This window comes from Macaca fascicularis, chromosome 1 (genome assembly GCF_037993035.2).
Source record: "Macaca fascicularis isolate 582-1 chromosome 1, T2T-MFA8v1.1".
Classification (NCBI taxonomy): Eukaryota; Metazoa; Chordata; class Mammalia; order Primates; family Cercopithecidae; genus Macaca; species Macaca fascicularis.
This window is the reverse complement of record NC_088375.1, coordinates 14,748,523-14,770,092: the sequence shown is the minus strand read 5'-3', so window position 1 is coordinate 14,770,092 and position 21,570 is coordinate 14,748,523. Positions and strand designations below refer to the sequence as shown.

Genomic DNA, 21,570 nt, shown 5'->3' with positions numbered 1-21,570 from the left:
GATTCTTGGCTGGGCGCAGTGGCTCACGTGTGTAATCCCAGCACTTTGGGAGGCTGAGGCGGGCGCATCACTAGGTCAGGAGATCAAGACCATTTTGGCCAACATGTTGAAACCCCATCTCTACTAAAATATGAAATAAAAATTAGCCGGGCGTGGTGGCGCGTGCCTGTAGGCCTAGCTACTCGGGAGGCTGAGGCTGGGGAATCACTTGAACCCCGGAGGTGGAGGTTGCAGTGAGTCAAGATTGTGCCACTGCACTCCAGCCTGGCAACAGAGTAAGACTCTGTCTCAAAAAAAAAAAAAAAAAAGAACAGAAATTCTTACCTAAGAATTTTCAGTGTCACTGTATGCTCTGTACAAGAGGTGAAACTAAAACAAAATGACCCAAAAAAGGATGCAAATAAAGGATTTTTAAAAGATACACTGAGGAAATGCTACAAAAATAAGAGGAAATGAGGTAATATTAATATCAGTTAATAAAATTCAAGGCCAGAAATGTTAAACAATAAGAAATTTGTGTTGATGGTATATATAATAGTATATACCTAACAAGATAGCTGTGAGCTGTAACTGTTAGAAATATAAACAAAGAAACAGACAAATCTATAATCATTGTGACATATTTTAATATACTTCTTTCAGTAATTAAGAAATAATTTAATAATAGCAACAGCAATAAAAATGTGTGGGTTTTGAGTGAATACCACAATACAAGCTTAGCTATATAGATGGATGATGGATAGATGGATGAATACATACATACGGTTGGGCGTGGTGGCTCATGTCTGTAATCCTAGCACTTTGGGAGGCTGAGGCAGGTGGATCATCTGAGGTCGGGAGTTCGAGACCAGCCTGGCCAATATGGTGAAACCCCATCTCTACTAAAAATACAAAAAATTAGCCGGGCGTAGTGGCGCATGTCTGTAATCCCAGCTGCTTGGGAGGCTGAGACATGAGAATTGCTTGAACCCAGGAGGCAGAGATTGCAGTGAGTCAGGATGGCGCCACTACACTCCAGTCTGGGTGACAGAACAAGACTCTGTCTCAAAAAAAAAAAAAAAAGATATATATACATATAGGTTAATAGCTAACTAGGTAGATACATAGATACACAGATACATATATAGTTGATAAATAGATTTACTCAGCTATAATATTATAAACTATAAATATTATAAGCTGTCATGGATGAAATTGACATCGTAAATCAATGGGAAAAGAATGGAATATTCAAAACTGGTGTTGGGATGTTAGACAATGGAGGTGGGAGCAGGTTTTAACTTAAATAGGGAGAATTGCTTAGGACTTGGTGAGCCAAGACTTGGAGAAGAAGAAATGGTTGGAGAAACCACCCCACACAGAGGAACCCCAGGGGCCAGCCAACGCAAAGGCTCTAAATTAGGAAGTGCTCAGTGAGGCTGAGAACACTAAGGCACTAAGTTCTTTTAGGTTCTCAGGCCTTTGCACTTATCTCTGCTTCAAATGCCTCCTTTTCCCTTCCTATCTGGGAAACATTCACTCTTTCTTCAATGTAGCCTCCAAGTTCACTTGCTCAGTGAAGACCCCTCTGATTCTCCCAGAAAAGATGCGCTACCCCATCCTCCATGCTCACGATCCTTGGCCCATAGCTCAGTATTAGTTTTTACTACATTGTGACTTTAGGTTTCCATATCTGACTTCCCCACTAGACTATGAACAAATCAAAGGCAAAGATTGCATTTCATTGAGCTATGCTTCCTCGAACGTCAGGCATAGTGCGTAAGACACTCACTCCATAAACCTTTGTGTGTCAAATGAGAGATATTATGTATTAAGCAGTCCAATTTCTCTTTTCGCTGTGTATTCTTCATGCAAATGGCAGCTGTGTCTTAGGTGTTTTCCATATGTAGCGACAAGGTATTATGTACTATAAGGAATAAATGGGAAATTACCAAACCCCTTCTCTACGCAGAACTGAGGGCAGGGGTTTCACATCAAACAGACCGTGAAATAAATTGAGAGGGTTAATTTGTATTTATTTATTTACTTATCTATTTATTTATTTGTTTATTTATTTATTTTTTGAGTCAAAGTCTCGCTCTGTCACCCAGGCTGGAGTGCAGTGGTGCAATCTCGGCTCACTGCAACCTCCACCTCCCGGGTTCAAACGATTCTCATGCCTCAGCCTCCCAAGTAGCTGAGATTACAGGTGTGCACCACTATACCCAGTTAATTTTTTGTATTTTTTAGTAGAGACAGGGTTTCACCATGTTGGCCAGGCTGGTCTCGAAATCCTGACCTCAAATGATCCACCTGCCTCGGCCTCCCAAAGTGCTGGGATTATAGGCGTGAGCCACCATGCCTAGCTGTGGAGAGGGCTCATTACAGAACACGTTATACTGGCTAGGAGTACAAAAGTCATCAGGAAAAGGCTCTCCTGTCATTGAAGGCTTCTGGAAGGATATGGGCCAGTGCATGAGATTTCGTTGCTGAGTGGGTAGGAGAAGCGCATCAAAGGTGAGAGCAGAGGTAAGAACCAGCATAGATGTGGGAATGAGTGGGGGGGTGCACCGGCCAAGAGGGGGCCTGACCCAAGGAGCAGGGAAGAATCAGCAGGCTATGGAAGGCTGGAGTCAGCCTGCAGCGACTAGAGACCCCTAATGTCAGGCTGAGAAATCAAATAGCTGTTCATCATTTGTGCCTGAGGATGGATCAGAGCAACGTGATGAAAGTGGCACTTGTGTGAGACTTGCCCAGCAGAGTTGAGCAAGGATGGATGCAAGGGAAAGAATATGGAACCTCAGGCCAAGAAGAATCAGGATCTGTTATACAAGGACCCAGGTATGGGCGGCTTGAAAGCAACTTGGGGGCCAGGACTGTGTCTGCACCACCATGTGGCCCCATATTGGTGGTAGGGACTGGATAATGTCTGTTGAATACGTGAATGATGTGAATTAATTAAGAAGAAAAAAGTTGAGAGTTGTTTTTAATCAAGGAACAGTAGGCTCTAATGATGGAGAGACCTCCTCACCTCTTTCCCACAAACCCCCAGGCAGCATCCTATGTTCCAGGGATAGTAAGCTGTTCACTGTTCTCCAGAGACCGGTTCTGCCCTATCTCTGGACATTCATATTACTGCTTGCTTTGCCTGAAGGGAAGGGAATACATTTGTGACTCAATCAAAAAGTGATTTAGAGGACTAAATATAAAGAAGTTTTAGGAATACCTTAATCAATTTCTGCTTTTGTGTTCATTTTAATGCATTTAAAAGTATAATATGATGAAAATAATCCATGCCTAAATATATCTAAATAGGTTTTAATGTTTAAGATAAAAATCCTAGGTAGGACTGGGCATGGTGCCTCACGTCTGTAATCCCAGCATTTTGGGAGGCTGAGGCAGGTGGGTCACTTGAGGTCAGGAGTTTGAGACCAGCCTGGCCAACATGGAGAAACCCCATCTCTACTAAAAATACAAAAATTCGCTGGGTGTGGTAAGTGGGCGCCTATAATTCCAGCTACCTGGGAGGCTGAGGCACAAGAATAGCTTGAATCCGGGAGGTGGAGGTTGTAGTGAGCCAAGATCATGCCACTGCACTCCAGCCTGGGCAACAGAGCAAGACTCTGTTTCAAAAACAAAAAGAAAAATCCTCAGTAATAAAAAGCATTGTGTTATACTCAATTGGCAATGTTTTTTCTTTTCTTAGTGTTATATAAAATAATGGTGCAGGCCGGGCACGGTGACTCACGCCTGTAATCCCAGCACTTTGGGAGGCCGAGGCAGGCGGATCACAAGACAAGGTCAGGAGATGGAGACCATCCTGGCTAACACGGTGAAACCCCGTCTCTACTAAAAATACAAAAAATTAGCCAGGCATGGTGGTATGTGCTTGTAGTCCCAGCTGCTCGGGAGGCTGAGGCAGGAGAATCACTTGAACCTGCTCCCAGAGGTTGCAGTGAGCCAAGCAAGATCGGGCCACTATACTCCAGCCTGGGGGACAAAGTGAGACTGTCTCAAAAAGAAAAATAATAATAATGGTGCAACTTATGATGAATGCATCTTAGATGAGATGAAACATCATTCTGTTTATAAGGTTTCTCTTCCTTTAAGTCTAAGATGAAGTGACCTCTATAATACAGTAATATTAATAATTAACATTTTCTCTTTTCTATAACACTTACCTAACATACTACATATACTTTATTTTTTATGTTTATTGCTTATTGTCTCCCTGTTAAAATGCACATTCCATGAGGGTAGTAATTTTTATCTATATGTTCTCTGATGTCACCCAAGCCCCTAAAACAACACATAGTAAGTGCTCTCCTTCCCTCTCTCTCTCTCCCTATATATATGTGTGTGTGTGTGTGTGTGTGTGTGTGTGTTGAATTAATGAAATTTTTGAATGTGCTAGACACTGTTCTAAGTGCTTTGCATGGCTTGTTTCATTTAACTTTCACTAGAAACCTAAGGTCTATATTACCATCCACATTTTCAGTTGAGGAAACCAATGTATATAAAGATTCAGTAAGCTGACCAAGATTGCACAGCTTGACACTGGAGGAGATAGAATTCAAGCCTAGTCTGCCTCTGAACGCAATACTCTTGTCCACTCCACTGTGCTGTTTCTAACACCGCCTGTGTTCCCCTTTTTGAGTTCTCTGGGCAAACTCCTGTTCTGGACACCCATTGCATTGGGTGCCTGCCTCTATCATAGCTCTCACTGCCCTTTACTAGAGGATAATATGGTCCATGTCCTCCACTAGACCGAGCTTCTCGAAGGCTGAGACCTACCTTATTTGTCTTTTTTTTTTTTCTCGCTCTGTCGCCCAGGCTGGAGTGCAGTGGTGCAATCTCGGCTCACTGCAAGCTCCACCTCCCGGGTTCAAGCGATTCTCCTGCCTCAGCCTCCGGAGTAACTGGGATTACAGGCGTCCGCCACCACGCCTGGCTAATTTTTTGTATTTTTAGTAGAGACGGGGTTTCACCTTGTTAGCCAGGATGGTCTCCATCTCCTGACCTCGTGATCCGCCCACCTCGGCCTCCCCAAGTGCTGGGATTACAGGCGTGAGCCACGGGCCTCTTACTCGTCTTTATCCCCGAGGCCTAGCATGGCGGCTGGCACAGATGCGTAATGCTGTGAAATGAATTGGCTGTGTAAATACGGAGCAGGGAGCCTAAGAGAGAACTGGAAGGCTTCTAACGGGAAGACAAAGGACCTGTGGAACTGATGAAAAGGAACAGCTTAAGAAGAGCAGCGCTTCTAGAGAGAAAATACCGAGTCCAGTTCTGAACGTCTTGGAAGGATGGAAAGATAAGTGAAGCTATCCAGTAGGGATGTGGAACAAGAAAACTGTCACAAAGGTTCTGTTAAGGACCAAAACATAGTCTTGCAAGTCTTTGTGACAGAAGTGCTAACCGAAACTATCAGAGTGAATCGACTCAGCAACTAAAACAATGCAGAGAGAGAGAGAGAGAGAGAGAGAGGAGACGAGAGAAAGAAATGAAGGGACAGCATCTTGGCGCATACCTATAGTTAAGGGGGTTGGGGAAGGCAAGGAGACAGCACAGAGAGCTAGAAGAAATTCAGAAGATCGCTGTAGCAACACTGAAGTCAAGGGAATCGTTCTCCGGTTTGTGTCCGTGAGTGGGTGTCTGTGATAACTGCTTTGTAACAGTACAGATTATAAATAAAAGTCTGTGGGCAGCAACAGAAAAACAACACATACATTTTCAGTGCGACTGGGTCTGTCTGGCCCTGCCCACCAGTGGTTTGGGGATCTACTTCGTTCCGACTAGAGAGCACCCACTCGAAATTTCCTCTGGATGGCAACCCAGCACAACACGTCTTCCACCTCTTCACACTGACTCCTCCTCGCCTCCTCTCTCCTCCAAACATAGGCTGGGTGATTACACCCTCTTTGTGTCAAAACAGCACACTTGAAATCATTTTATGGCACCCACATTCTTCCATTTTAATCTTTAAGATTTTATAAGGTGAAATGGTCTTTGCGATTGTTATCCTGTATTAATTTTCTTTTTCTTATCAACACCTCAAAATTCCTCTCTTCTAGTTTGTTTTTGCTCTGTTAGTGAAACCAGCGTTTCCTAATTGGTGAACTACAGACTTCTTCAGAGGTAAGGTGGGGGATGTTATTGCACCTCACTGCATCTCTCTGGTAATATGTTCCTTGTCTATCCCTTAGGCTTACCACAGACCAGTAGGAATTGCTTAGGTGCACAGTGGCATTTAGCACTAGAGACCACTAACTTTTGACCTCGAAGAGCACGTAAGATACTAAATTCATTAAAAATTTAGTAACCACACTACAAATGTTCTGTATGACCACTATTTTTACCTTTCTATAAATCAAATTTATTAAAGATGACCTTTCTCAGGTCAATGACTCATTTTATTTGTTTAGAAATTGTGAGATATACATTCCTATGGAAAAGTGAATAAAACATATATGTACAGTTTATTTCAAGAATAATTATAAAGCGAACACTCAGGTCCGTATATAAAACAGGAGCCCCCCATCCCATGTGCCCCTCCCTGATCATGTCTCCTTTCTCACCCTGGAGAGGAACATTTGTGATAACCATGTCTTAGCTTTTCTTTATAGTTTTACTACTTATGACTGTATTTTAAACAATATAGTAGAGTTCTGCCCGTTTTTGAACTTTATGTAAGTGGAAACATTCTGTATTCCTTGGTTGTCTCAGTATGGCAATTCACCATGTTATTGTAGATAATCGTTTGTTTCTCTTTGTTGCTCTATTGCATTTCACAGTACGATTACCATAATTTATCCATTCTATTGTTGATACAAGTTTGGGTTTTATAATGGTTTCAGCAAAAATGCACATGTACAGGAAATTCTGTAGAGTTGCTGAGTCACAGTGAATGTGTATCTTCAATCTTACTAGATAATGCCACAATGTTTTCCCTGATTGTATCAATTTATGCTACCATAGTGTATGAGGATATTCGTTGCTTCTTCCTTAAAACTTGTTTCTGTCAGACTTTTTTTTTTGATCTGGTGTGTGTCTAATAGTACTGCATTGTTATCTTCATGTTCCTTTCTATAGTTACTAATGAGAATGTTGGTCCTTTAATATATTAGTCATTTGCATTTGGTGCTGTGCCTATTTAAGCTTTTTGCCCATTTTCAAAATGGGCAAGTCTATTTCTTATTGATTTGTGTTATTTGCATATTCTGGGTACTAATTCTTTTTCACTGGCTTCATGGCATTGTTTGGTAAACAAAAGTTCATTACTTTTATGTAGCCCAATATTTTTATGTATGTAATACATCTTTTCTTTTTTTAGACAGAGTCTCACCCTGCCACCCAGGCTGGAGTGCAATGGCATGATCTCGGCTCACTGCAACCTATGCCTCCTGAGTTCAAGCAATTCTCCTGCATCAGCCTCCTGAGTAGCTGGGATTACAGGCACACACCACCATGTCTGGCTAATTTTTTATGTCTTTGTTAGAGATGGGGTTTCACCATGTTGGCCAGGCTGGTCTCGAACCCCTGACCTCATGATCTGCCTGCCTCAGCCTCCCATAGTGCTGGGACTACAGGCATGAGCCACTGCGCCCGGCCACATCATTTGATAATTACTGAGCTTTTCCTTTATGGCTAAAAATTCCTCTTAACCTATGTCACAAAGATTTTTTCTCATATAGGTCCTCATAACTTATCTGAAATCCCTGGAGGCAGATGTTTGAAATATAGACTATTTTAAATATTAGAAGGCTAGTTTGAAACATACAACATATATTGTATAATATTCTCAGCAAGAACTGGGACAGTACCCATAATGAAATACATTAATATTTCTACAGAAAAACATATGCCGTCACCTAAGTGGTAACGTTAATAACAACTATAAAGAGTCTCATGTTACTTTAAGACATATTTTTCATCAAATGAGTGCCAAAGTGTTTGGTGTTTCAGAGGTTTGGGGATTTTACAATTAGTACAAAAGTTATGGTAGCCTTATTCAGTAAGAATGGAATTATTTCAAAGCTTTTAGGAACTTACTGGTGGAGCCATGTACCTAGGATTTGTGTGTATGAAGATTCTTCACTCTCATTCAAATTACTTAATGGTTTCTCTACTTTTGAGTCAGTTGTTTTTCTTGAAATCTGTACAGTCATCTAAATCTTATTTGCACTAAATTGTTTACAAGATTTTCTAACTTTTTTGATGTCTATAGTATTTCTAGTTTCCATTCTTGATAAAGATTGTTGACATCCCTCCTTTTATAGCTATTAGATGTTTGCCTATTTTAATTAGTTTTTTTCCAAATAAATCAGCTTTTGGTTTCTTTCAACCTATTCTATGCTGTGGTGTGCTGGTGAATTAGCTCCAAACATAAAACAAAATCCTGGCTTGTTTGTTGATTTCCATAGTGTAAACAGTCCCATCATAGGTGACTTCAAGCTACTTATTTGATGTTATTGATCATGGAGTTGCCAAGAGGTGTGCACAATTGGCTCTCCCATGCCAGTACAGGCTGGCTCTGGTACACCACTGCTTTTATTTTCCATTTCATTAATTTCTGCTCTTAACGTTATTTCTGTCCTTCTATTTTCTGTCTTATTTTGCTGTCCTTTTACTAACGTCTTGAAAAGGGATTTTCAGCTCAAGACTTTTCGGATTCTTCTAATATACTTAATTATGGCTATAAATGTCCCTCTAAGTGCTGCTTTAGTTTCATCCCACAGGTGTTGCTATTGTATCTTATGGTTCAGTTCAAAGTATTTTCTCAATACCATCGACTCTGTCTCTGTGTTATTCGACTTTTTACAGTTCTTTATTGATTTCTATCTTAAATGCACTGTAGTAAAAAATGAAAATTATTTCAATTTTCAAAATTTGTTGTTTTATAACTAAGTATGTGGTTGACTGTGGTGATGTGTTGTGTCTGCTTTCAAAAAACTGTACATTCTGATTTTGCTCGTGTTGTTCTGTATATATTAATTGCGTCGTTTGTACATCATGTTATTCACGTTTCCTATATTCTTAATTTTTCTCTTGCTAGTCTTAACAATTAGTGAGAAAGGCCTGTTAAAATTACCCAGTATGACCAGGCATTTTTTTTTTTTTTTGTAATTCTGTCGCTTCACTTTGTTTCATATGTATTTTTCATTAGGTACATATAAATTTTAAATTTAAAACACATTTCCTTTTTAGACTCAGAAGTCATCTAAGACTCTTTCCTTTCATTCCTTTTATATTCCATCAGTCATATTTAAAAGACATCTATATGTAAACCGACGTCAATAGACATGATGTAAAAGAAGGGGGTGGCTCTGGTAAAGCTAAAGTAACTCCGCTATTAGAGTGCATTAACTATGGGGGAAATACTTTCTATATTGCAGAACACATATTTGGTGGTACTTAGCATCACATCGCCACCCTGAAGTCTGCATATATTGAATTTGGAATGGCTCAAACTGCACTGAGTGCAAAATCGTAAATTGCTTATCTTATATGTTTTAGAACTAGATGGTGGAACAGATGGAATCTATTAAGAGAACGGGGTGCCAGATGACTGACTATAAACATGCTTTTTAATAAAGATTCTGCTGAGATATTAACGCATATTTTCTAAAATTTTCATTTTTTCTTGTTCATTTTGTTTCTAAGATATTAACTCACGTATTAAAAATAACAACATCTCAAAACATTTGAGGCAACTCTCTTCTTCCCTTTTAAAAATACCTTGCTGTTTCGGGGGTTAAAAAAAGCCACAAGGGAGATAACAATACAAATATTTATTTTCCCAACTCCCCCGCCATGGGTTCTGGGACGTCACCGCCTCTTTCTGAGGCCCGTTTCATCCTTTTCTTTTAATCCAAGAAGCGATGGTGTTGTGCGCCTGTCATCCCAGCTACCTGGGAGGCAGGCTGAGGTGGGAGGATCTTTTGGGTCCAGGATTTTGAGGCTGCAGTAAACCGTGTTCTCACCACTGCACTCAAGACTGGGCGGAAGAGCGAGACCCTCTATCAAAAACAAAACAAAACGAGAACGTATTGCGGTTCTGCAACACTCTGTCCAGTTCTCGCACTCTCAGGTGCAAACTTCCACACAAACCCCTCGGCTCGCCTTGTCCCGCGGGGCTAGCCCATTAAAGCCTTCCGGGACACACTGCGCGACGATATATAAGTATATACCCTTCTTGCCCTTGAAGGCCGGAAGTCAGTCCTACAGATAAAAGCGAAACAGGAAGTCCCGCCCCTCTATGGAAAGTAAATGGTAGCCCGGAAGGGTCAAAAGAGTCCGCGATTTCTCCGAGTGAATTGCTTTCTGCGGTTGGGGAGATCTACTCTTCTAGAGCTCGAGCCAGCGGGGCGACCCTGCAGTGGCAGGACTCGGCACCGCGCCTTCCACCGCCGGTTGGTGGCCTGCGTGACCCTTTCCTCTCGTCGACATCGGAAGGAAGCCAGACGTGGGCGGGCAGAGAGGTCGGCTCGCTGAGGGGTCCGGGTGAGACGCGCATGGAGTGTGGGCCCGGGAGATCCCTTGCTGTCCCCGAGCCGCGGGTTCCTCTTGTGCAAAACGGGGTGGCACTCCAGTCGCCTGCTTGGTGATTGTGGCCCCTGCACACCTGTTTCTACAGCGCTTAGGTTCGAACAGTAACCCTGTAAACTAGGCACTGCTGTTCCCGCTTTACTGGTGGGAAACGGCCTCGGAGAGAATAAATGAACTGCCCTAAGCGACTGGGACAGAGCCACAGTTCTCAGCCAGGCTTTCGTAGCCCACGCTGCCGCCCCAGCAGGGATCAAATCACACAGTGTGAGATAAGCGTCAAGAGCGAGTGGTCTTATGCTGCCACCGAGAACTGATTGGGTTCAGTTGCATCATCAAAATCCTGAAGCATGGTTTTTTTGTTTTTTGTTTTAGTTTTAAAGGAAGAGGAGATTGACGGTTTTCCTCTTTCCTTACCTTCTCTTCAGATTACAAAGTTCGTTGTTAATCTCAAATGTTATTTTGGCCAACAGCTTCATCCCAGTAGGAATGGCAGCGCCATCTATGAAGGAAAGACAGGTCTGCTGGGGGGCCCGGGATGAGTACTGGAAGTGTTTAGATGAGAACTTAGAGGATGCTTCTCAATGCAAGAAGTTAAGAAGCTCTTTCGAATCAAGTTGTCCCCAACAGTGGGTAAGTCACAGATGTGTTTATCTTCCCTGTTAAGATACATCGAGCTTATACTGTGAGTGGGGTAGGCTGACATGAAGCACTCTCTGAGGCATGTCAATTAACAGTGTCTTTGAGGCACAGAGAAAACCTTGCCTGGTAATCTAGCCTTATTTGATGCATGTACATCAGGTAGATGTTTGGAGAATGTCAGCTGACACATTAAAGAGCACTGAAAAACACAACAAACATATGAACAATAACCAAAAAATTCCAGTTCATTTCACGGGTGGACTTTTCCAGGATCTTCTGAAGGGGTAGTATTTAATCTTGGACAGGAGTTGGCAAAATTAATTGGCCTAGAGCTACTATCAGAAATAAAACATTCCCAGTTGCTCACCCAAAATCCTTTAAGTCATCATATACCCAAAATACAAAGAAAGGAGTTTGGTAAGTAGAAGAAAAAAAAGGTTCTTATGGTAGATTCTGTCTCCCTGACAGGCATTCAAGCGCTGTATTCCCTGCCGTTAGTATAAGGGGGGATTGGAAAGGGGACTATTACTGAGGTTAGTAAGTGGCCGTGTGTGCTAAGTGCTTGACATTTTCATCTTCACCAATACCTGTTAAGATAGGTGCTGTTGGCTGGGCGTGGTGGCTCACGCCGGCAATCCCAGCACTTTGGGAGGCCGAGGCGGGCAGATCACGAGGTCAGGAGTTCAAGACCAGCCTGGCCAACATAGTGAAACCCCATCTCTACTAAAAATACAAAGACAAAAAAAATAGCTGGGCATGGTGGTATGTGCCTCTATTCCCAGCTACTCAGGAGTCTGAGGCAGGAGAATTGCTTGAACCGGGACGCGGGAGGTGGAGGTTGCAGTGAGCCAAGATCACACCACTGCATTCCAGCGTGAGCCACAGAGCAAGACGTTGTTATTCTCTATCTCCAGAGGAGGCAACTGAAGCTTAGAGCATTGAAGTGACTCGCTTGTTATTACTCAGTGAATGGTAGAACTGTAATTTTAAGGCAGTCCTAACTGGCTGATGTGGGATTTGAACTTGCATTTGTCTGTGCCTTTTCACTATCTTATGCCGCTCCAAAATATACCGTGTAGTTGGAAAACAGATAATTTTAGAGTTGGAGTGGTTTTAGGGGTTTTACCCTCTCATACCTCAAACCTTTAAGAGGCTTTGAAGGAGGCCACAAGAAGGCTGTGATGCAGGGAGGCGTCGTATTGGTGGCTGAGCTGGGGATGAACACAGTGAACAGAAATTACTTTATTTTTCTTTCTTTAATTTTCAGAGACAGGTTCTCAATCTGTCACCCTGGCTTGAGTGCAGTGGTGTGATCATAGCTCACTGCAGCCTTGACCTCCTGGCCTCAAGCAATCCTCCCGCCTAAGCCTCCTGAGAAGCTGGCACTGTAGGCATCTGCCACCATGCCTGGCTGATTTTTTTTTTTTTTTTTTTTTGAGACGGAGTCTCGCTCCGTTGCCCAGGCTGGAGTGCAGTGGCGTGATCTCGGCTCACTGCAAGCTCCGCCTCCCGGGTTCACGCCATTCTCCTGCCTCAGCCTCCTGAGTAGCTGGGACTACAGGCGCCCGCCACCACGCCCGGCTAACTTTTTGTATTTTTAGTAGAGATGGGGTTTCACCATGGTCTCAATCTCCTGACCTCGTGATCCGCCCGCCTGGGCCTCCCAAAGTGCTGGGATTACAGGCATGAGCCACCGCGCTTGGCCACCTGGCTAATTTTTAAAAATATTTTGTGAAGACAGGATCTTAGTATGTTGCCCAGGCTGGTCTCAAACTCCTGGGCCCAAGTGATCTTCCCACCTTGACCTCCCAAAGCACTGGGATTAACAGGTGTTGAGTCACCACATCTGGCCAGCCGTTGCTTTAGATGAACTCTTCATCTGTAAAACCAGCCTGATACAGCCTATCGCATGGGATTATTATGAAGACAAAATACATAACTTGACATGTAAACCGAAAACTGATCAGTGTGGGACTGTGTGATTGAATTAGATAATGATTCCAGCAGAAAATGTTGTACCTCTGTAGTTTTCCCATTAGACAGATGCACTGAGAGCAACTCCAGGTTTAAGCTGGAGTTCCCCTTCGATCGCACTTTTATCCTCTCTCTCCTCCTGAAACCCACTGCTTTTTCTCCAGCCTGATGGCTCCCACTCCCACGCTTCCAGGGCGGCTTCCAGTCTGTGTGTCAGAAAGGGTTTTTACAGCCAGCCGTTTGGTTCTTGATGGTACATCTCTCCCACTCAAGCAGACTGGGTGCCATCCCCTGAGGCCCCAACCTCTCTCTGGGTCACTGCATCATGGTCACTGCTAACATAAATTGAGTACATCCTCTCTACAGTCTACACACTTGAAATGTGTCATCTATCTTCTTTATCCTTCATGGAACTCTCTTAGCAGTTTTATAGGTAAGGGCACATTGACATGAAGTCACTTGTAGTTACAGAGCCTGCATTTGAACTCAGTAGTCTGATTCCAGACCCCACATACTTCTCCCTGTGTCTACCGTGCAAGAACAGGATCTGTGAAAATAGCTTGCACAAGTCTCATGTTGTTCTAGAAACTGAGTTATAATTCAAGTCTACTTAAATACAAAAGCCCTGTCTCCTTGGGTCCCTTTACAGTTCTCTCACCCAGTTTCTTCATGTCTAGCAGTCACCACTCTTTGGAATGCCTTCCTGTGAGTGTGTTAAATGCCCGTGTTCATTAGAGCTCCTTTCTCTGCTACTCACTTGTCCAAGGCAATCCTGTTTACAGCCATGGCTTGAAGTCCCAGCTTATGTGTTGATGCCTATGTTAGCCCAGGCTGTCATAACCAAATACCTTAAAGAAATTTATTTCTCACAGTTTTGGAGGCTTGAGGTCTGAGATCAGGATGCCAGCATGGTAAGTTTCTAATGAGGGCCCTCCTCCTGGCTTGTAGACAGCCACCTTCTTGCTGTGTTCTCACCCAGCAGAGAGAGAGAGAAAGAGGTCCAGTCTCTTCCTCTTTTTTTTTTTTTTTTAAGACAGAGTCTCACTGTGTCGCCCAGGCTGGAGTACAGTGGCGAGATCTCAGCTCACTGCAACCTCTGCCACCCGGGTTCAAGCAATTCTCCTGCCTCAGCCTCCTGAGTAGCTGGGATTATAGGCGTCTGCCACCACACCCGGTTAATTTTTGTAGTTTTAGTAGAGGTGGGGTTTCACCATCTTGGCCAGGCTGGTCTTGAACTCCTGACCTCTTACCCGCCTCGGCCTCGAAAAGTGCTGGGATTACAGGCGTGAGCCACTGCACCTGGCTCTTCCTCTTCTTATAAGGACGTTAATCCCATCAGGTTAGCAGGGCCCATCCTCATGACCTCATCTAAACCTAATCACCTCCTATAGGCCCCACCTTCAAATGCCATCACATTGAGGTTAAGGCTTCAACATGGGAATTTGGGAGGTGCATGAGCCTTCAGGCCATACAGTGCCCAAAGGTGCGTCTCCAGCCTGGCCCTTTCTCCAGCTCCAGAACTACCTTTCCAGCCACCCGTTAGCTTCCAGTTGGAGATGCATGAGGACCAACCTTGACGTCTGCATATACAAGAGTGAGCTCTTCCGCATCATGCACCCAGTAGGCCTCCTCCCATGCTTCCAGCTTCAGTGAAAGACACCAGCATCAACTTAGGACCTGGGCCCTGGATGTCAACCTTGACTGAATTATTGGAGTGTTCTCGGGAGGGAGACTAGATAAGTCAGGGCTGTGAGCTCAGCTGCTGTCCAGCTTCAGTCTGATCCTTCTGGAAACTCTGGAGTGTGAATTGCACCATAATTAATGACTTTTGTGCCTACCAGTCATTGGCGTTGGCTGAGGGGCAGGTCTCTGGAGAAGGGGGCAGCCATCTGGTGTTAGCAGCCACTGCCCAGCGCAGCAGGGAGTAGGTACATGGGTCTGCAGAAGGAATCTGGACAGAGACCCAGTAGTGGCCATAATCCCACCTGTCCAGTTGCAGGCAGCATGAAGCCACCACAGCACCCCCACATGGGGTCTGTACCTATAAAACTCACCCGTAGAACTGCAGAGCTGAGTGCAAGCTCTCCACAGCTAGTCTTGCTGCCAGCGGGTAAAAGAGAGGAATGACTGTGTTCATCATCAGTTCAAGTACTTGTCTTGTCCAGGGAAGGAGTATTATAGTTAATGGATCTAGAGTGGAGACTCAGTGTTCCCCCTCTGACAAGAAAAGTAACACATTCACATGTTTTATAAGAAGAGTATTTATTAAAGAAAAGTTCAAGAACACATGGCCTGCCCATTTTAACGAAATGATATAGAAAAAAATCTCCCAAATATAGATGATGGCCCTCCTTCAGCTCTACTGTCATGTTTTTTGGTCCATATCCTGTTCATTTAGTCATTCCACAAATATATTGAGCACCTTCTATGTGCCATAGGAAAATACAGCAAGGAAAAATAGACAAAGTGCTCAGCCCTCTTGTAGCATACATTCTAGTATGGGGAGAGAGACAAGTAGTAGAATTAAAAGGATGTTATATGGTGATAAGTGATAGGATGAAAAATCAAACAAGGGTACAGGTTTAAGTAGGATGGTCAGGAAAGGTTTTATTTATACAGAAACTATTTTCACAAAGTTAGGAAAATGTCAGGGAACAGATAGGCAGATACCTGGTGAAGAGGATTCCAGGCAGAGAGAATGAAACAGCCAAAAACCTGCACTGATGGGCCAGCCGCAGAGGCTCATGCCTGTAATCCCAGCACTTTGGGAGACTGAGGCGGGCAGATCACCTGAGGTCAGGATTTGAGACCAGCCTGGCTAACATGGCAAAACCCAATCTCTACTAAAAATACAAAAATTAGCTGGGTGTGATGGTGGGCACCTGTAATCCCAGCTATTTGGGAGGCTGAGGCAAGAGAATTGCTTGAACCCAGGAGGTGGAGGTTGCAGTAAGCTGAGATCATGCCACTGCACTCCAGCCTGGGCAGCACAGCAAGACTCTGTTTTTTTTTTTTAAACCAAAAAAAAAAAATGTGTTTAAGGGACAGGAAGAATAGCAAAAGTTAGAGCCAAGAGATGGGAGGCCAGGGAGGTACTTTTTAATTTTTTTTTTTTTTTTTTTTTTTTTGAGACAGGTCTCACTCTGTTGCCCAGGCTGGAGTGCAGTGGTGTGATCTTTGTCATGTTGCCCAGGCTGGTCTTGAACTCTTGGACTCGAGCGATCTGCCCATCTCAGCCTCCCAAAGTGCTGGGATTATAGATGTGAGCCACTGTGCCCGGCCATGGTTGGTGCTTTTACTCTTAGTAATACAGAAAGCCATTGGAGAGCTTTGGGTTTAAGAGTAAGGAGGGAAATGAGGCCATGAGAGGGATGACAATCAGTGGAAAGGCGGTGGGACTGATGGGCTGTTGGCATTAAATCCAAGAGGGAATGTTCACAGGTAGGGGTTGGAGAATGGGATTCTCACAATTGGAATTATGGAAGGGTTGTATTTGTTATGAGGACAAGATACAAGCTTTGATCCTGGGAGTAAGGTAGGTTGGAGGATGAGATCATTGAAGAGGTCAAGGAACTGAGAGGCCATGGTATTGAAAAGATCAGTATGCGGACATTGAAATTACCCACGAGTTGTGACCTGAGTATTGTTGGAGAAAATGATGGTGTATTAGTCCGTTTTCATACTGCTATAAAGAACTGCCTGACACTGGGTAATTTATAAAGGAAAGAGGTTTAATTGACTCACAGTTCAGTGTAGCTGGGGAGGCCTCAGGAAACTTAGAATCATGGCGGAAGGTGAAGGGGAAGTAAGGCACCTTCACAAGGCGGCAGGAAGAAGTGCCAAACAAAGGGGGAAGAGCCACTTGTAAAACCACCTGATCTTATGAGAACTCACTCACTTTCACGAGAACAGCATGGGAGAAACTACCCGGTGATTCAACCTTCACCTGGTCTCTCCCTTGACACGTGGCGATTATGGGGATTACAATTCAAGATGAGATTTGGGTGGGGACACAAAGCCTAACTATCAGATGGTGACCTGCGAAGTTGTAGACGACTGTAACGAAGAAGGGAAGCAGGTAATATAGTAAATTATTCCCATTGACTTCTGCAGCATTTGACAGTGATAGCCCGTTTCCCATTTACACCCATATTCTTCTGCAACACTGTTCTTTCTTAGTGCATAACTGAGTTATTTCTCAGCCTGCCCTTCACTATCGGTTCTTCGCTCGCTGTTCCCCTGTGCTCTCTTTTCAAGTATTACCTTGTCAAAGTCCTACCCAACTGCCATAGAATAAAAGCTGAAAAGTTTTCCCAGAGATATGTGTGCGTAAGGGTGGGGAGGCACACGGGAGGGCAAGAAAATGGAAATATCTTTTGAGTGCATTCTGAATGAGATGCTTTGTTTTTGTTGCCTTTAATTTTCATTCAGTCTTGCGAGGTACTGTTGGATCTGTTTTATACAATAGGAACTAAGGCTCAGAAAGGTAAAATAATATCTTAGACCAGCCAACCAGTAAAGTAGTAGAGAGAGGATTTCAATGTCTATGATTTCAAAATTTGGATCTTTTACTTAGCTGATGTTACAGCCACGAAATAAAGATAAAAATAGTACCACCAAATTGGGATTTAGAATGAATAATTCTATCCCAAAACACCAAAAATACATGCTTATTACAAAATAAATATGCCATACAACTGATATGCTAGCTGTTACAAAAACAAATTAGTTCTCTCTAGTACTCACATGTCTATTTTATAGCACTCATCAGTGTGACTTGTATAATGGTCCTATTGAAAGTCTTCTGGGATTACAGGCTTGAGCCACCACTCCCAAGGCAGGTGATCACCTGAGGTCAGGTGTTCGAGACCAGCCTGGCCAACATGGCAAAACCCTGTCTCTACTGAAAATGCAAAAATTAGCCTGGCATGGTAGTGCGTGCCTGTAGTCCCAGCTACTTGGGAGGCTGAGGCAGGAGAATCACTGGAACCCGGTAGGCAGAGGTTGCAGTGAGTCGAGATCACACCACTGCACTCCAGCTTGGGTGACAGAGTAAGACTCTGTCTCAAAAAAAAAAAAAAAAGTCTCCTATTCCTAAATTAGGAGGAGGGATCAGGCCTATCATTCTAGCATCATCTAACAAAGTTCCACAAACAGAGCAACCAAATATCCAAGATCTGTGATCTTAATATCAAATTCACATATTGTCTTGTTTTCTATAAAACTTTGAAATGTCTCAGAGATCCCAGTATTTTGGCATTCACACTACTGTCCTGGGTCTTATTCAGTGGTTTAGAGACCACTCGCTTATGTGTACACCGTATTTCTCAATGAATCCTTCTTGATTCATTAGCCTTTTAGAGAAAGGACCATGTGTTGAGGGTCTTAGGCTGTTTGAAAGAGAAGGTGAGGGCTAGGGAGGAGAGCTTTCCAGGCAGAATGTGATACTATGGGAAGGCATGGAATCCAGATGCACAGGAAATGAGCATGGGGTAGTTCTGTAGGACAAACAGTTCAGTGACTGCTGGTAAATTCAGAGAGGATGGACATGTGGCCTGGGATGAAGCCATCAGTGGCCTTGTTTGTCTTACAAACCTTAAAGGCAATATGAATACCTTGAAAGATCTTCAAACAAGCAAGTGACCTGATCAAATTTGGGTTTCAGAAAGATTATACTCTGGCAGCCTGGGACAGGTGGATTAAGGATGGTTGAGCCTGGAAATAGAGAAGCCAGTGAAAGAGCTGTTACAACAACCCAAGTGAGAAATGATGAGGGTTTGCGCTGGGGCAGTGAAGAGGAGAAAAGAGATCTAAGTGTCCAGGTGGATGTGATGTGTTCATTGAAATAGGTATTAGAGGAGAAACATGTTTGGAGAGGAGCAAAGTTCTGGACAAGTTGGGACTGCAGTGTCAGTACAGCCTCTAAAGGGCGTTGTCTTAGGCAGTTGGAGATGTGACAGGAGATGCAAACATCTATTATTTTGTCACAAAAATGTTAAGGGCATTGTCCACTTCTTCCTTTGGTATCCTTTATATAACATCCATCCTAGCCCAATCAGCCGGAGACCATCAGGGATGAATCTGTAGTCTGATTTGTGAATGCTTATAACCAGGAAGACCACACACCAGAGGAACTGTGGGCATCTCACCAACAAAGAAAAAGAGAGTGGTTAGAAGTTTAGGGGAAGAATGGAGTTTAGGTAAAATTTAAATGAAATGGTGTTTTGACAACCTCAGTACAAAGCATAGGTGTCATCATCAGCTCTGGATTGAAAAATGGACCAGGGTTTTCTTCTTTGAAGTTAAAAGATTGAGCGTCATGTTCATGTTGAGAAATGTTATTTGACATTCTGAAGCTGAGTTGGAGATCGAGGTTGCTTCTGTGTCAGCGTGCCTTAGATCTTCTAGACAAAAGTGGGATGTTTCCTTCTTACAGATAAGACTTCAAACAGCAAATTTCTGGTAGCTGATGATTTTAGAGAACAAGATTTCTCAGTGAATAAGAAAGCAGTAGTCACTCAAATAACAGATCTATTAGCACACTCCGTGGCTGTGGTACGCCCTCAGGGACATGTTTCCTTTCAGCTGACTTTGTGTGTCTGTTATCCCAGCTTGATTGATACAGGGCAGGGCAGATTTTTACATTTTTAGTCCAAGCTAATTTTTATTTACAAGCACCACTGAAATCTTTAAGAATTAAATCCTAAGAAAGGCTTTTAACAAAAGAACTAGTGTTTTCTAGTCTGACAATGAAGATGAATTTAGAGTTGGCAAGAAAAATGGTCCAGGCTCAGCATGGTGGCTCACGCCTATAAATCCCAGCACTTTGGGAGGCCTAGGCAGGTGGATCACTTGAGGTCAGGAGTTTGAGACCAGCCTGGCCAACATGGCAAAACCCCATCGCTACTAAAAATACAAAAAAATTAGCTGGGCATGGTAGCAGGTGCCTGTAATTGCAGCTACTGGGGAGGCTGAGGCCAGAGAATAGCTTGAACCTGGGAGGCGGAGGTTGCAGTGAGCTGAGATTGCGCCACTGTACTCCAGCCTGGGTGACAGAGCAAGACTCTCTGTCTCAAAAAAAAAAAAAAGAAGAAAGAAAAAATGGTCCAATGTGTTCACATGTGAAGCCTTCTGACCTACCTGAGAGCTCTCTGTGGACTCTGAACTTGCCTGCAAGCCTGACCTGTGTGCACATGGGTCCATTTCTTGAGAAGGTTCCTGAGTTATTCAAATTCTCAACATGGTCTAAAACCCAAAAAGGATTAGAAGTCACTGGTCTACACTCTCCTCAGAGACATATTCATCAAATGCCTCAATTGAAAATGATTCTAGAATATAAATCACTTAAATTTATGTTGAATAATGTGTTACATTTAAATCTGTGCTTTTGCTTATCTAAGTTGCATAACTTGCCCTTATTTCAAATCCTTTTTTTTTTTTCAACAGATAAAATATTTCGATAAAAGAAGAGACTACTTAAAATTCAAAGAAAAATTTGAAGCAGGACAATTTGAGCCTTCAACTGCAAAATCCTAGGCTATTCATAAAGATTGAAAGTATTCTTTCTGGACATTAAAAAAAGCTCCACTGACTATGGGACAGTAGTAGTTTAAATGATAGTGAACATCAATTCTTGTTCCCTGTATCTGACACTTCATAATTAAGATGATCAAGAACCAGATCTGTGAAGAATTGAAATAAAATGGTATTTAGTAAGAAATCTCTATTTTAAGAAAAAAAGTAAAACCTGTTATAAACACATGTACTTTTTTCTTTTTTTTTAATTAGAGGATGGATAGTAGGCAGATAAAATTTATAATATACATAGAAGTGAAATAAATGGGAGTTCGCATTTTAATACAGGCAAGAGCTATTACAACAGCCCAAGTGAGAAACGATGAGGGTTGTGGAAGGTTTATAAGGAAGAAGGATGAACTTAAAATATACAAGTAAAATAATAAAAGCCATCTATACAAAAGCCCATAGCTAGTATCACACTTAATGTTGGGACAGTAACTGGATGTCTAGCTAGTCCAGTGAGACAAAAAAGAAAAAGCATACACACTGGGAAGGAAGAACTAAAACTAGCTCTACTCACATATACTACTGTCTTACAGAATGTACCAATGGATGCACAAAAAGCTCCTAGAACTACAAGACAATCATAGAAACGTTGCAGGAAACAAGGTCAATATACACAAGGAAAACTATATTCCTATATACCAGCAATAAACAATTGGAATTTTAAACTAATATCATTTGTGAATAGCACCAAAAAAAAATTAAAGGAATACTTAGGTATAAATATAATATATGGAGGCCTGTATGCTGAGAACTAGAAAACACTTGGAAGGAGACTACATCAGATTAAATGGAGAGGTATACAGTTGGCCCTCTGCGGGTTCTGCATCCATGGATTCAACCCCGAAC

The 21,570-nt window shown here is 42.8% G+C and overlaps 1 protein-coding gene and 1 long non-coding RNA gene across 3 annotated transcripts; one reads left to right on the top strand and one right to left on the bottom strand.

Moving 5' to 3' along the window:
• Window positions 1-9,755: 9,755 nt before the first annotated feature.
• On the bottom strand, window positions 9,756-10,208 carry LOC123573041 (uncharacterized). Its single transcript, XR_006697773.2, has 2 exons — window positions 10,090-10,208; window positions 9,756-9,996 (listed from the first exon to the last, which is right to left on the bottom strand). It is a non-coding gene; the product is annotated as an uncharacterized lncRNA (long non-coding RNA).
• Window positions 10,209-10,237: 29 nt separating this feature from the next.
• On the top strand, window positions 10,238-20,901 carry COA6 (cytochrome c oxidase assembly factor 6). Of its 2 annotated transcripts, none has more exons than XM_005539754.4 (3): window positions 10,238-10,460; window positions 10,998-11,157; window positions 20,587-20,901. In XM_005539754.4, the coding sequence occupies exons 1-3, from the start codon at window positions 10,249-10,251 to the stop codon at window positions 20,674-20,676; spliced, it is 462 nt and encodes a 153-aa protein (XP_005539811.3). In that variant the 5' UTR covers window positions 10,238-10,248; the 3' UTR covers window positions 20,677-20,901. The 2 variants fall into 2 exon arrangements, with proteins under 2 accessions (XP_005539811.3, XP_005539812.1); XM_005539755.4 differs by having other exon boundaries at window positions 10,274-10,482.
• Window positions 20,902-21,570: the final 669 nt, after the last annotated feature.

Excerpts from the sequence above, each read along its gene's own strand:
- COA6 (XM_005539754.4), top strand. The coding sequence starts at position 10,249 with ATGGTAGCCCGGAAGGGTCAAAAGAGTCCGCGATTTCTCCGAGTGAAT. Across the intron at positions 10,461-10,997 it reads AGACGTGGGCGGGCAGAGAG|CTTCATCCCAGTAGGAATGG; the intron begins GTCGGCTCGCTG and ends TTTGGCCAACAG. Across the intron at positions 11,158-20,586 it reads CAAGTTGTCCCCAACAGTGG|ATAAAATATTTCGATAAAAG; the intron begins GTAAGTCACAGA and ends TTTTTTCAACAG.